We start from the raw sequence: 11,834 nt of genomic DNA, 5'->3' as shown, positions 1-11,834 counted from the left end.
TAATTCTCCACTTGATGTATCTCTCATACATCACACTGATCATATCATATATAATCGAATTTCCTCTTGTCAATTTGAACATTTCAAATCAACACCAAGAATTGATTCTCAACTTGAATCCATTGAGCTACCAAGGGGACCTTATGGACTTGTAGCTTGAAGCTCCAACGATATATGAATAACTGACTAAACTCATTAGTCACAGGTCCACCATCCGTTAACTGTCAGGCACTCCACTAAAGATCGATAGCTGAACTCTCCTTACTACATATATATTATGTGTCCATATAAACCAATCAATAGCATGATAATTCTTCACAGATCGCTCGTAAGTACAGTTGGGTCTATAACCATTATGCCCCTATAGTTACATCTAACTCCTTAAGTACCACTGATTCTTCTAATGAATATAAGTATAGTCCTACTATGACTGAGTCCTCTCTTTCAAAGAGAAGCTGTGGCCACTATGTTCAAGACCCAGAATCAGCCCTTAAGGGAGCAATCTATCTACTTACCCCTGCTTCGGGGAAGGAGTGAATTCCATCTTGTGTAACTGAGTTCCCAACTCCCAAATCAGACAAATCCCCAAAAAGGTAGGCATGTTGAGTTAGCAATCTGGCTACTCTCACCCATACTAATCAAAGGACCGCCTTCAAAGGTAGAAGTTCCCAAAACACTTAGTATTGAAGTTATGTCACCTATGGTCGTGTAGGTGAGATGTATATCTCCAGTATCAACAACATTATATATAGAGACTAGTCATCTCGTGGTCCGATCTTATACAAACTCTTTGTATACACACCCCCACTCGCATGTCTCCACATGAATAGTTAGAATCTACCATCTGTAATAGTTCATAACACTTGCAGACCTCTACTGAGCGGGTCGTATCCATAGTGTCACCAGGATCAGGTATCCCTCATTAATCCTTATACTACAGACCTTTTTAGGTTATCATTTAAGGCATGATCCACTTGTATTCTCATATACATGCTTAAGTTTACATACAATAACCATGAAGCTTTGTTTATTGAATATGAGTAAATGCCAAATAAAATAACTTTTATTTTATTCATAATAATGTGTATAGATTACAAACTACGAGACTCCGAGAGAATTAGGACACCAATTCCAACATTCTCGTGGCTCGAGAAGTGTTCACTCATAGTAAGACTATGATGTATTGCTCATTAGAGGAATTGGTGGTACTTAAGGAGTTAGATGTAACTACAGGGGCAAAACGGTAAATTAGCCTAGCTGTACTTACAAGCGATTTGTGAAGGGTCATTGTACTGTTGATTGGTTATATTCAATGGACACAGAAATATATCTGTAGTGTGAAGAGTGCAGCTGTCGGTCTTTAGTGAAATGTCTGAAAGTTAACGAATGGTAGATATCGTGATTAAAGAGTTTAATCAGTTATTCATGTACCATTGGAGCTTCAAGCTACATATCCATAAGGTCCCCTTGGTAGCTCGATGGATTCAAGTTGAGAATCAGTTTTTGGGTTAGCTTGAAGTGTTCAAATTAACAAGAGGGAATTTGATTATATATGATATAATTAAATTGATTCAATTATATATGATAGATGATTTGAGTATTAGATACATTAAATGGAGGAATTAATATAAATATGATTCATATTAAATGTCATAAAGGAGAAAATAACTATGGCTTAAATATTATTGTGATATTAAAACTATAGGTTATAAATATAATATGATAAATTAGTTATTATATTTATTTATAATAAAAACAATTATGAGAAATTTTTTGGTTGGTTATTCTCTCCTTTAACGGTTATAAGTGGGAAGTTACTATCAATTTTGATAATTCATGGATAAAAGTGAAAAAGGTTTTCATATTTAATAATTGCATAACATTTGATTGAGAGAAAATAAAAGCTATACGATAGCCCTTTGAGAGAGTGAACGACGAGCGAGTTTACTAGACGATAGTTTCTTGTTTACTAGATGATCGAGTACCCAGTGTATACGATAGACTTAGCCTTTCTCCCACTTACTCGATCGTATACTTCCTCCTTCCCTCTACCAAATTCATATAGAGCCCACACCTCCTGAATTCTCACATCGAGAATACCAAGGCAACCGAGTGGTAGTGTCGAGTGTGTCTGTTCAAGGGTCGAGGATCGAGTCTTACTCGATTGGGTTCGAGGAACTGACAGTTCGTGGAATTTCACTGGTCGTTCGTGTTCATGATCGAGTTTGCTAGGACGCATGATTGGTGTAGACCGAGGAAATACTTGAAGAAGAGTTCTTCAGAGATCTGTCCCTCGATTCCCTTTGTTTTTAAATGAAAAGCATGTTGTAATTTACTCTATGATGCATAACTATTTTTGTATGTTTGTAAATGTTTTGTTCTTTCACAATAGGTTTGGTACAATCTTGCTTTCGCTCAATGGTTCTCTTGTACAATAGTTCCTTCAATGCTAAATTAATTGTTTCATGTCTTCTTGTGGCTGAAATAAATAACGAATTATTTATGAAAAATCATCAATCTTGACCAACCGAAGCAACACCATTTCCTAAAGTGAATGCTGTAAATTTTAACAATCGTGGTCGAGATCGTAGTTGTGGTTGAGGTTGTGACCATGGTAGAGGAAGAATTTTTTTTTTTTTTTTTTTTTTTTTTTTTTTTTTTGTGAAAGTTGTTATAATAATCCAAATTTCAAAAGAATCACTAAAAATGATGGTTATAAAGGAAAAGCTCCATAAGATAAAAGTTCAAGAAATGTTGAACAAAAATGCTTCAGATGTGGTATAATTGGGCATTAGGCACGTATTTGACATACATCAAAACACTTAGTTGATCTCTATCAAGCTTCCCTAAAAAAAAGGGGAAATGTAGAAGCAAATTTTGCATATCGGATATTGATATATTTGACCCATCTAATATGACAAATTTGATTGTGGTAGGCTTCTTTTTATTTTGAAAATCAACACTATTGATGACACATCATTACTACAAATGCATTCTCATACATTGTTACAATCATATGTAGTAAAGAATAATAAAGGGAAAGAAAAACCACTTCCGAAGCAATTTCCACCATCGAAACCTGTCAATCTCGCCTCGATTCGTACATCGGGATCTCGAATGGCCTCCAAAAAACCCTCTAATTTTTCTCACTTTCTCTAGACTAAAAACTGGTGTGGTGGAATTATTTCGGCAGTGTTGTGGCACTACCTGTAGTTGTCGAAGCACAGCAGCACTGTCTAGAATTCCCACCTCCCGAGGAAAAGTGCCAAGGGCTGTGCCATGGCTCTGTCCTGTTTTAGGGGTTTTGAACCTTTTCTTCTCTTTTTTTTTTTGTAGGAACGATATGATAACCCTAAAGGGGGGTTAATAGGGTTTATTAAAACTAATTAAAACTTTTTTCCTAATGTAGGTCAAATTAAACAAATTAACAAAACTTTTTGCTAACGTGTAATTTAAACAATAAATTCATGCAAATAAATTCAACAAAAAATAATCAAGAAGTTAATACTACTTTAAAGCCCCCAAATTGATTCTGATAACAAGTTTGATAATAAATGTAGAAATTTAAGAACTACCAATCAAAATATACAAATATGAACAATTAATTTTAAGAACAAATATTGCAATTTAATTTCACGTAATAAACTATAATAACACATTAATTGCAAAATGATAGTATAGGGATAGAGAAAATTAACATAGAAAATTTCTATAGTGGTTCGGTCAAACTCGACCTACATCCACTTTCCTAAGCGCCTCTTAGGATTTTGTATAATGATCTCATCAACTCTTTCTACAGATTAGAGTCCAACGGCTACACCGCTCTTTTTTGCGATTTCAAGAGCAAACTCAATCCTTTCCACTAAATAGGATCAAACCATTACAACCAATATTTTTACAGATCAAGAGCAATCCTTACAAAATGTTTAGAAAAATTAAAGAACATGTTTGAGGACTCTCTAAAAGAGTAGATTTACGAATTTTGAGCTCACAACAAAATCAATTGTCACCATACATAAATCTCTCTCAAGAATAAAATGAAAAGGAGAAAACTGAAGCTTAGAGAGAGCAACAATGGAGGTTTAATGAATTATGGAGGATTGTAAAAAGATGTGAAATTGTTGTTTTAATTGTGGAGAAGATGAAGAGTTTAAAAAGAGATGGGCTAGGCGAAAACCAAATCCAATTTTGGGCCATTGGATGTTGGTAAAAGAAAATTAAATGATTGAGATTTAAACTAAACTAGCCATTAGACATAAACAAAAAATATAATAATATATATTTTTAAAAATCATCTCTTTTAAAATCCAACAAGAATCAAATGTCTACCATGTGTCCAAAACTAGCCGTTAGACACAAACATAAAATAATATTAAATTCATTTTCTTTTTAAAATCAATCCAAAAATAAAAGCCCTCCATGTATCACTCCCCCATTATTCCAAGTGGCACTTTTCAATTGGTCCAATTTGATGAGAAAAATTTTGTCATGTCATCAACGATTTTTTCGTTAAGATTATTTCGGTCATATCTTCTTTGTTAAAGCTCTAATTTGAGTGATTCAAATTGTGTTGGAATTGTTGTTCCGAGCTCTACACAATAGACACTTCAAAACATTTAAATTGTTAATGAATAAAAGCAGGTTTGTTATCATCAAAACATTAATTAATTCAAATTAATTAATTTGAGATTAAGGGTCAGAAACCCAACATTTTCTTCGCTTTCCTTGATTCATTACTCGGTTTTGTCCTCCTTGGACATATTTAGGTCTGTTTTAGCTCATTTTTACTAAGAATTTGAATCTTGAATATAAACCCTAGAAATCTCTAGTAAACACATCAAATCTTATAAAATTTCATTAGAAACCATTCTAAATCTAAGGTAAATAATGCACATTTTGAGTGTATTTCATTTCATGTATCTATATACATTATATTAATTATACTATATACAATTAACATTAATTACCTTAACCAATTTGAACACTTCAAATTCTTTCAAAGCTAATGATTCTTGATTTATTCGTTTGAATTAGAAGAGTGACCTAATGGACCTACAATTATAAGCTCCAATGATCTGGGATTAATTAATTAAACTCTTTAATTAAATTAATCAACATTCATTAACTATAGAGCACTCCACCAAAGACCCACAGTTGCACTCTTATGAATTGTATAATATTTATGTGTCCATTGATTTAACCACTACAAGTAAGTCGATCCATCATGAGTCATTCATAATTATAGCTAGGTCAAATTACTGTTTTACCCCTATAATTACTTCTTACTCCTTAAGTACCATTGATCCTTAATGAACAGTTTGTTTATGATCCAACCATAAGCTAAATCCCTCTCAAGTTAGTGAGAGGGAGGAGCCCTATTATTCAAGACTTGGAGTCAGCATTTAAAGGAACAACTCATCTACTTTTCCTAAAGGTAGGAAGGAGTGAGTTCCATCTTGTGTAGCTATGTTCCTAGCTCCTCACTCATTCTTGTCCCCAAAATGGTGGCATATTAAGTCAGCAACTCAGGCCACTCTCTTTTATACAAATCAAATGACGAAGCCTCATAGACAAAAGTCCATAACTCACTCAGGATTGAGATCGAATTATAATTGATCATCGTTTGAAATATTAATCTCTTCGGTTAAGGGTGTTACAAAGAGAGATTATATATTTTGTGGTCTAGTCTTATACAAACTATTTGCATAGATATCCCCACTCATATGTCTCTACATGAACGATTTGGATCAAGTCATTTGTAATGTTTACAAAGTGGTTCGTATCCATAGTGTTACCAAGATGAGGTACCTAACCTTATCTGTATACTATATATAGATCTTTTAGGTTATTACTTGAACATGATTCACTTGTATGTCCGCCATATACTATTCAAGTTACATTAAATAACCTTGGATTGAGTTACACAAGTCTAAATATGAAATAAATAACACTTTATTTATATAAATAAATACTTTGTTTACAAATTACAAACCACGAGTTTAGGGCATAAACCCCAACATGTACATTTTATTCAAATATTTTTATTAGAGTTTTAGTTTTGAGTGGTGATCACTACAAGAATTTTGGGCTTTAATTACAATGGAAAAAAGTAAAAACGGATGTATCATGTCAGTTTTAAAAAAAATAGATCTTTAATGTTGGTTTTAAACCGACATTAAAGATAGGTGATAGTACAAAAAATGTGTTATTTTTCTCTTCTTAATTCTAGGTCGTTACTATGTTAAATGTGTTTATTTAATGATTTTATAGGTATCGAGCATCTTGGAGGTGGAATCATTTGTTACGAGCTGTTCGGGGTTGATTTGAAGCAATTAAGAGCTAATTTGAGCAACCGGACTTCAAAAGGATGTGAAATGACAAAAATGCCCCTAGATGGAGTGTTGCAACGATAAAAGATAGTAGCCCCCATAATGCTGAAAAATAGGGTAGCGTTGCAATGCTTCGAATATTAATGGAGACGTCCATTGTCTGTCGCAAGGTTGCAATGCTAGGTGCAGCGTTGCAACCAGCATTGGAACACTACGATTGCTTTATAAAACATTTCTTCTTCGTTTTAGGGTAGAATTATCAGCTCCAGTTCGGTCTGCAGCTAAATTTCTTCATCTTCTCACCTCTTCCACTTGTGTTTTTATCTATTTTCTTCCTTTTTCTCATGTAATTAATGGAACGATGCCAGGATTTGTCTTCTCTGTCTCCATGGAAAGGTAAGTTCTAGTTATTTTCTAGTTTAGGGGATTTTGGAACAATGTAATTTTGGGTGTTTTATTTAATTATAATTTTCATATCTTGGCTACGGGTTTGCCTCTATTTATCTTACTTAATCAATTATATTTTCTCTTGATTGTCTAACAAGCTACTTGAGGATTTGTGGTGGAATGTTTAGGATTATCTAGCAATATGTGAGATGAAATTATTCGTGAGTCCATAAGAAGCAATAGGTTAGTTAGGCTTGCAATTTGTTGGCTAAAGTGAATCGTATTGTTCCTATCAACCTAGAGAAAATCATAGTGGGTGTTTAACTAGACGGTAGAAATTAAACATTCATTCTCAGGTAAGCCCTAGAACTTAATGTAGTTGGGTAATCATGTTTAATATAGATTCCTTTAAGCATGTTTAGCTAATTAGGTAATTAGGACTATTGGTTGGATGTCCAATCAATTGGGTTAGGCATAGTTAAGAACTAAAATTTCACGCAACAATACATGCGACAACCCTAGCAAGGATACTTCTTGGACTTAAATAGCACAGTAGAAAGATAGAAAATATCCCCAAATAAATTTGGAAACTCATCAAGAAGGAAAGCAACCCAGAGAAAATAAAATGCAGAATATTTTAAATAAGAAAAGAAATGAGACAACATCTTGGGTAACATCCTCTGCGGCATATTCTGAGATAACACCAAAACTGCCCAAGAAGTAGAAACTAGATACCTTAAACAAATATATTACCAATAACACATCTCTAACATTCACACTGTATGGCAATTGCTACACGTGCTCGGATGCCTAAGTCAGAAGAAGATCGACAATCAAAGAGAACTTACTTGGTTTCTCTAAGGTTCCTAGTGCCCTTTTTATAGGATTTGTTCTCCTTATCCTATCGGGGCTTGATTTTCAAATCTGCTTTGGACTTGCTTTAAGGTTTCTTGGTTCGAGGGAGTAGGTCGATTCGAGTCGTGTATGGGTCTCGACCCATTCTCTTCTCTTTATCCGACCTTTTTCCTGTGGTTCGAATGCTAGTTTGGCTTGATTCCCTTCTTAAGACAATTTTATTGTTTTATTTCAAAATTACATATAACAACGATAAATATTCTAAACATTTGAGTTTGGTGGTGTATATGTGGGAACAATGAATTGATTACAAGTCGATTCTCACAAACACGCAAAGTCAGTTATATTTCCTAATACTACCACTACCAATTTGGTCGGTTTCCTTTTTTAGTTGATGCTGTAGTTTTTTACTCATTTTTTTTACCAATAAAAGTAATGTAGCTCTTTATATTTTGTATTTTGGGTTCACACGTTGGAACCATCGGGCGACTGAGGCCTCAAAACACACGAAAATACGAGGGGGAGAAAAGAGGAACCACAACTCTCGATTCCCCTCCACAAATTTCAAAATGGCGTTATCCGAAACCTATTTCTTCTCCAATTCTTCCCCTACCTTCCTTTATTTCTCTCTAAATCTTTGTCAATCCTGATAATCCTCAGCAAACTTCTAAAACCATGTTAGTAAATCTCTCTTCCTCTTCTTTTTCTGTCATTAAATTAGCGAAGTTAAAGTCCCCCTTCTCAGATTTTTCAGTCAAGTCTAGAACCCACTTCTCTAAATCCTTATCTTCTTCTTCTTCTTCTTCTTCTTCTTCATTTTGTCATTCTTTCCCGTTGTCTGACCTCAGTTTCAAGAACAGACACCAAATTTTCTGGGACAAGACCAAAATCCCATGTCGGAGGAATGGCGATTTCAGGCTGTGGGCTTTTGCCGGAATCGATATTGGAAGTGCTCAGTCGGTACTCGAGGCGGCGGCGGTGTTGACGGCTATCATTGTTGTGCACGAGAGTGGCCACTTCCTCGCCGCCTGTTTACAGGGCATTCATGTAAGTAAATTTGCAATCGGTTTTGGTCCAGTTCTTGCAAAATTCAACAAAAACAATGTAGAATACTCCATTAGGGCTTTTCCCCTCGGTGGATTTGTGGGTTTTCCTGATAATGATCCTGAAAGCGATATTCCAGTAGATGATGAAAATTTGCTTAAAAATAGACCGATATTGGATAGAGTGTTGGTGATTTCTGCTGGTGTTATTGCCAATATAATCTTTGCATACATAATTATCTTAGTTCAAGTCTCGTCCGTTGGTTTGCCAGTTCAAGAGCCTTTTCCAGGCGTTCTTGTGCCTGAGGTTCGAACTCTTTCAGCTGCTTCTCGTGATGGCTTGCTTCCTGGGGATGTGATTCTAGCTGTTAATGGAAATGAACTGCCAAAATTGGGTTCTACTGCAGTTTCTGATCTTGTTGAGGCAATTAAAAGAAGCCCCAATAGAACTGTGCTTCTTAAAGTTGAAAGAGGGAAACAGGATCTTGAAATTGGGGTCACCCCAGATGAGAGTTTTGATGGAACAGGGAGAATTGGGGTTCAGCTTTCACCTAATGTAAAGATTTCAAAAGTTGTAGCAAAGAATTTCTTGGAGGCTTTTAACTACTCTAGAAAGGAATTTTTGGGTCTTTCATATAGTGTTCTGGATAGCTTGAAACAAACTTTTCTTAATTTCTCTCAGTCAGCCAGTAAGGTTTCTGGTCCTGTGGCCATTATTGCTGTTGGTGCAGAAGTTGCGAGGTCCAACATTGATGGGCTCTATCAATTTGCTGCTGTGCTTAACATTAACCTTGCTGTTATAAACCTTCTGCCCTTGCCTGCTTTGGATGGCGGTTCATTGGCTTTGATCCTCATTGAGGCTGTAAGGGGAGGGAGGAAGTTGCCTCTAGAACTCGAGCAGCGAATTATGTCATCTGGGGTCATGTTCGTTGTACTTCTCGGGCTGTTCCTCATCATCAGAGACACGTTAAACCTTGAATTTATAAAGGACTTGTTATGATCAGCCTCTGCTCAACTCGACAAATGGTTACTGTTGGTTTGTCAGGGTAAACTCTGTTGAAACTGTAAATGCTTGACTTGTTGATTCTAGTGCTGGGTTGTGGTTTTAGAGCTCATAATGCTTTCATATTGTTGGATTCAGCTGATATAGAGATAAGAGACTGAGATCATTTATAACATAATGGAACCCACATTGGTCTATTCTTATCAGCTTTGTACTCCCTTCAAATCAACAAGTCAAATAATACAAAACAACTTATTTTTGTGCATCTTTCATGTTGCTTGAATCCTTGTTAATCTGTTGCAGGTAGAAAAGACTGACTTTTATTTGGGAAGAATTACACAGAAGGCCCTTTATAGGGTCCAAATGAAACTTAACCTTTTTTGATCCTCGGTTTGTCAGTGCCATGAGAAATTACCAGTTTAACCCCAAATGCACTCTTCTTTCTTCCTTTTGTAGTTTTTTTCTTCTTTTTTTTAATCTAATCTGCAATTTTTTTCCTTGCTCGATCTTTGTACAAAAATCTCTCTCACCATTTTTTTAATCTGTGTGTTTTACTGGATCGTCTTCCTTCCACATCCCCGCTGCAATTTTTTCCCTTCCTTCTTTGTTATGCAATTCTTTTCCCTTCTTCGTTCTGTATTTTTTTCTCTCCCTTCTTTGTTTTGCATTTTTCTTTTTTTTTTGTCTTTCTTCTTTGTTTTGCTTTTTCTTGAAAAAAGAATTATAAATGTGTCTTTTAAGGAATAAGAAGAAGAAGCAAGAAGCGCGAGTCAAACCCCTAACGCATGAGTACTTTTTTATGTGGCTGACGTTAGCACAAGGCCATTTTTTATTTGTTTTTTAACCTTGGACCAAATTTCAGTTGGGCCTCTAAAAAAAGGCCATCTATATAAATTTCCCATCCTTCAGGAAAATTGCATAGAGGGCCCCTTTATAGGGTCCCAAATGAAAATTAACTCCAAATTTGAAAAACGATGAAATTTGGCCCTCTATTTATATTAACATCATTTGAAATTACCACGTTAACCTCAAATGCACTTCTTTTCTGCCTTCTTCTTCCGTTTTCTGTTGGTTTCCTTTCTTTCTTCTTTTTTTTTCTGCGCTTTTCTTATTCTTCGTCCTTTTTTGCTTTGTTTTTCTACTTTTTCTTCTTTTTTTTCTGTGCTTTTCTTCTTCTTCCTAAGGAGCGGGATCAAGGAGAGAGAGCGAGACCAAGGAGCGAGATGAAGAAATGAGAGAAATAATCGAAAGTGTTGATGAGGGAAAAAATCGAAGAAGTGAGATGAAGAAGCGAGAAAGGAGAGGAACAATTGGGAATTGAGTAGGAAGAATTGAAGGAAAGCATTGATGAGGGAAAAAATCGAGAAGCGAGATGGAGCGAGAAGCAAGAAGGGAGATCTGAGATCAAGTTCACTCTCAAACCATTTGTGGGTTGAATGTGTAATTTCATAGCACTTACTCAACAGAAGGTCAAATTTCATTCGTGTCCCTCAGAAGATCATCCATATAAAAATCTTAGATCCTTCCCTCATTTGTAACACATTTGAACTTACATTTTGTTTGTTCTTAGAGTTTATAAAATAGTATACAAGTTTGAAGTGGTGAATGATGCAACGGTAGAGAGGTAATGCTTCAAGTTTAGTTTGTAGAGCACAAAATAATCTGGAAGGTGTAAACTTGTAGTTTTCTTGGTCTAACTTTTCGGATATTATGAAGAGAATCATGTGCTCACTTTGGAGAAAGATTTGGCCTAAGAAGTAGCACACAGATACGAATATAAGATTAATGGATATGATACGATGCGATGATATATCAATTTTTAAATAATTAAGATACGGATACATTGAAGATATGATATAATATATATATATATATNTATACGAGATAATGTCCAATTAATTGTTATAATACTTATTTTAATTTAGATTAAAGTAGATCCATGAAAAGAGTGAAAACTTAAAAAAAAAAATCCAGTAACATCGAGTGGTAGCTGAGCGGCTCGAGCATACAGTAGGAAAGAAGTAGAAGATGAAGATTAGAGAATGAAGTTGGGGATGAAAAGGGGTGCGAATCATGATTTAGATAGTGAGAGAGAAGAGAAGAATGAAGATTTAATTATGTTTCGAGTTTTTTCTTTTAACTTTTTGTGTCTTTATGTCTTTATTGTTTTTTCATTTTTAATCTATTTTGTTTTGAATGGTTAGATTTAGGTGGATA

General features: G+C 34.9%; 1 protein-coding gene across 1 annotated transcript; it reads left to right on the top strand.

Annotated features, from left to right (window-relative positions):
- Positions 1-8,071: 8,071 nt before the first annotated feature.
- Positions 8,072-9,882, top strand: LOC120089286 (probable membrane metalloprotease ARASP2, chloroplastic). Its single transcript, XM_039046707.1, has one exon. The coding sequence runs from the start codon at positions 8,247-8,249 to the stop codon at positions 9,612-9,614; it is 1,368 nt and encodes a 455-aa protein (XP_038902635.1). The 5' UTR covers positions 8,072-8,246; the 3' UTR covers positions 9,615-9,882.
- The last annotated feature ends 1,952 nt before the right edge of the window (positions 9,883-11,834 follow it).

This window comes from Benincasa hispida, chromosome 10 (genome assembly GCF_009727055.1).
Source record: "Benincasa hispida cultivar B227 chromosome 10, ASM972705v1, whole genome shotgun sequence".
Lineage (NCBI taxonomy): Eukaryota > Viridiplantae > Streptophyta > Magnoliopsida > Cucurbitales > Cucurbitaceae > Benincasa > Benincasa hispida.
Note: the sequence above shows the minus strand (reverse complement) of the source record. Positions and strands in the feature narration are given on the sequence as shown.